Source organism: Rutidosis leptorrhynchoides, chromosome 4 (assembly GCF_046630445.1).
Source record: "Rutidosis leptorrhynchoides isolate AG116_Rl617_1_P2 chromosome 4, CSIRO_AGI_Rlap_v1, whole genome shotgun sequence".
Lineage (NCBI taxonomy): Eukaryota > Viridiplantae > Streptophyta > Magnoliopsida > Asterales > Asteraceae > Rutidosis > Rutidosis leptorrhynchoides.
The window spans coordinates 76924625-76927587 of record NC_092336.1 but is presented as its reverse complement, the minus strand read 5'-3'; the positions used below and the strand labels follow the sequence as shown (position 1 = coordinate 76927587).

The 2963-nt window shown below is 36.8% G+C and overlaps 1 protein-coding gene across 1 annotated transcript; it reads left to right on the top strand.

The window, feature by feature from the left end:
• Positions 1–415: 415 nt before the first annotated feature.
• LOC139840741 (uncharacterized) lies at positions 416–1018 on the top strand. The gene has a single exon (XM_071830990.1). It carries the CDS (start codon positions 416–418, stop codon positions 1016–1018), a length of 603 nt encoding a protein of 200 aa, XP_071687091.1.
• Positions 1019–2963: the final 1945 nt, after the last annotated feature.

Sequence of the window (2963 nt, the reverse complement as noted above, 5' to 3'; positions counted from 1 at the left end):
TGGTTACAAGACTATTGCGTCAAAAATTATGCGGTTGGGTTACTTTTGGCCAACCTTGTATCGCGATGTGGCAAAAATAGTAAAAAGATGCAAAAGTTGCCAAAGGCATGCGCCGCAGAACAGAAAATCAAGGCACGACATGATTCCAGTAAATTCGCCATGGCCATTCTATAAATGGGCGATTGATATTGTGGGACCATTTTCTGCGGGAACAGGAAACGTAAAATTCCTGATTGTGGCGATTGATTATTTCACCAAGTAGGTGGAAACAAAAGCATTGAGCACAATTACAGGAGTGCAAGTGCGAAATTTTGTTTGGGAGTATATTATTTGTCGATTTGGTATTCCCCGCGAAATTGTAAGTGATAATAGGGCGCAGATAGCAAAAGGCCCCTTTAAAAGTTGGTGCGAAAAAATGAACATTGTGCAGAAATTTACATCAGTTGCGCATCCGCAAGCCAATGGATTATGCGAAGTTACTAACCGTGATATTGTTAGCGGCATTAAAAAGCGCTTAAATGAAAAACGTACTGGATGGGTTGATGAACTATCCAATGTGCTATGGGCACATCGTAAAACATTTATGAAAAGTACATGTGAAACACCCTTTAGTCTTGTGTATGGCTCAGAGGCAATGATTCCCGTAGAAATACTTGTGCCAACACATACGGTAGCCAATTTTGATGAAACTGCGAATAATGATGCTTTGTGCCAAAATTTGAATTTTGCGACAGAACGCATACTGATGGCTGCAATAAAAGAAGCGAATAATAAGCAACATATTGCGAAATATTATAACAAAAAGGTGCGTGCTTTAGCCTTCGATGTTGGCGAGTGGGTTTTGCGTAACAATGAAGCAAGTCGCACAGAAAATGTTTGTAAATTGGGACCCAACCGGGAGGGTCCCTACCAAATAATAGCAATAAACGCGGTTGGTTCTTATAAGCTCGCAGACATTGAAGGAAGAATCCTCCCTAATGCATGGCATGCTACGCTGTTAAAAAGATATTACGCATAAGTTGTTACTTGCACAATGATTTACATGCAGAAGTATTCAGATGTATTATAACTCTGCAATAAAAAATGAATATGCAATTTTTGCAAATAAGTGATCACTGTTTTACTTCTTTGAGATTGAAAGATAATCTGTTCGCGATTTAGTTTCTTTTATTTGAAAAATGGTTAAAGTCCATACAAAGGATTAAACGCGCAGTATTTACAATAGCGAATGAAAAAGACAGCTATCATGGAACATATTTTATAATTAACGTGTTAGCGAAATGATGGAACTTGTAAATATTAATTTCCTAAGATTGTGAATTTGCCCAACTTAGATGCTTTGCTATAACACATTTGACGTATTTTAAACGCAATTTTTTGCCCAAGGATCTTTGGCGGACTTGGAAGATTCGTAATGTATATTGAATATACGATAAAAAGATTGTTTCGCAAAAGTAAATATTTGTTATGTGCACAATAATGAATATCGAAATTGCAAAGGACAAGTCTAGTGATTAATATGAATTGAAACAAAGCGCTATAAAAATAAACAATTGCAATTGATTACGACAAATGGAAATTTATTAATAATATGCAGAGACAGCTGCGTAACTATTACAAAACAAAATAAAAGCGCCAAATTACTGCGCTAAGTCCTCATCTATTGTATTAAGGTCGAGTTTCATGATGTCCTCGACCGTTGCATTTTTGTTCTTGCTAATTGCAAGAACCTTGAGGATGGGAATCTCATTAATATCTGCTTTGGCTTGTTCATAAAGTTCATCTGCCTCTTGACGGCTGCAAACCATATCTGCTATATCATCTGGCAGCGGATCTGGTACTTCGCAGACTTTGGAGAGGCGAGATAAAAACTTAACACATTCACGTTGCTGATAGGGGTGGTTAGTATTTGGTTTGAAACCGTGGAACCCGAAAACCAAACCGAAACCAAACCGGAAAAAAACCAAATCGAATGTGAAAAATGGTTTTCGGATCGAGTCAAACCGAAACCGAATTTGAATTCGGTTTTCGGTTTTGAAAATTCTGAATTCGGTTTAACCGAAAACCGAATTCAAAATTTTTAAATATTTAATTTGTATATTTATGTTTTAATGTCATTATAATTTGGAATCCAATCAATAAAATATGTTCTCACCCATATGACGATTTGTAGCTTACATTATAATTATGTTACTCAAATTATTATGTTCTTTTTCATAATAACAGAAGCAGTAAACGTCATAATTCAGCTGTAAATATTAATAAATCATCGAATTCTTTATAATTTAATAGTACGTCATTGTTTTAGAATATAAATAACCAAGACATCAGTAACGCCACAAAATAAACTAACATCGTTCTCAGTTTTTTCATAATTCGGTTTTAACCGAAAACCAAACCGAATCCGAATTCGGTTTCGGTTCGGTTCGGTTTTAAATTTGAATTCGGTTTTCGGTTTTGCCCAAAAATATTTCAAAACCTGAATACACCGAACCGAATAAACCGAACAAACCGAAAATCGAACCGATGAACACCCCTAGTTGCTGAAGTGCAGCAACGTAAACATCGAAACGGTCAGAACAGGACGCGAGTCCATAACTTTTTGCGCAAAGACGGTAAAGTGTTGGCGCAACCTTGAAAATTCCAGTTCTGCAGCAACTTTAGAAAAAGTTGTTTCATCGCGCTCAGACGTGCGCTCTTCAAGATCTTTTTTCGTGGCCTCGAGGGCCGCTACCAGTTTCTTTTCTTCAATTGCCTTTGCAGACAATTGTTTCTTAAGTTCTTCTGCAGCCTCGTTGGCAGTCTTGAGGTCTGCGGCAAGGGTGGAACATTGCTTCTGAGCATAGGCTGCTTTCTTGCGTTCTTCTTCAACTTTGAGCTTCTCGCTCTTCAAAAATGGTTAACATTCTAACATGAATTTAAACTAAAATTTTATAGTTTTGAAGCAAAATGAACAATTTTAG

Coding starts and splice junctions, on each gene's coding strand:
- LOC139840741 (XM_071830990.1), top strand. CDS start 416: ATGAACATTGTGCAGAAATTTACATCAGTTGCGCATCCGCAAGCCAAT.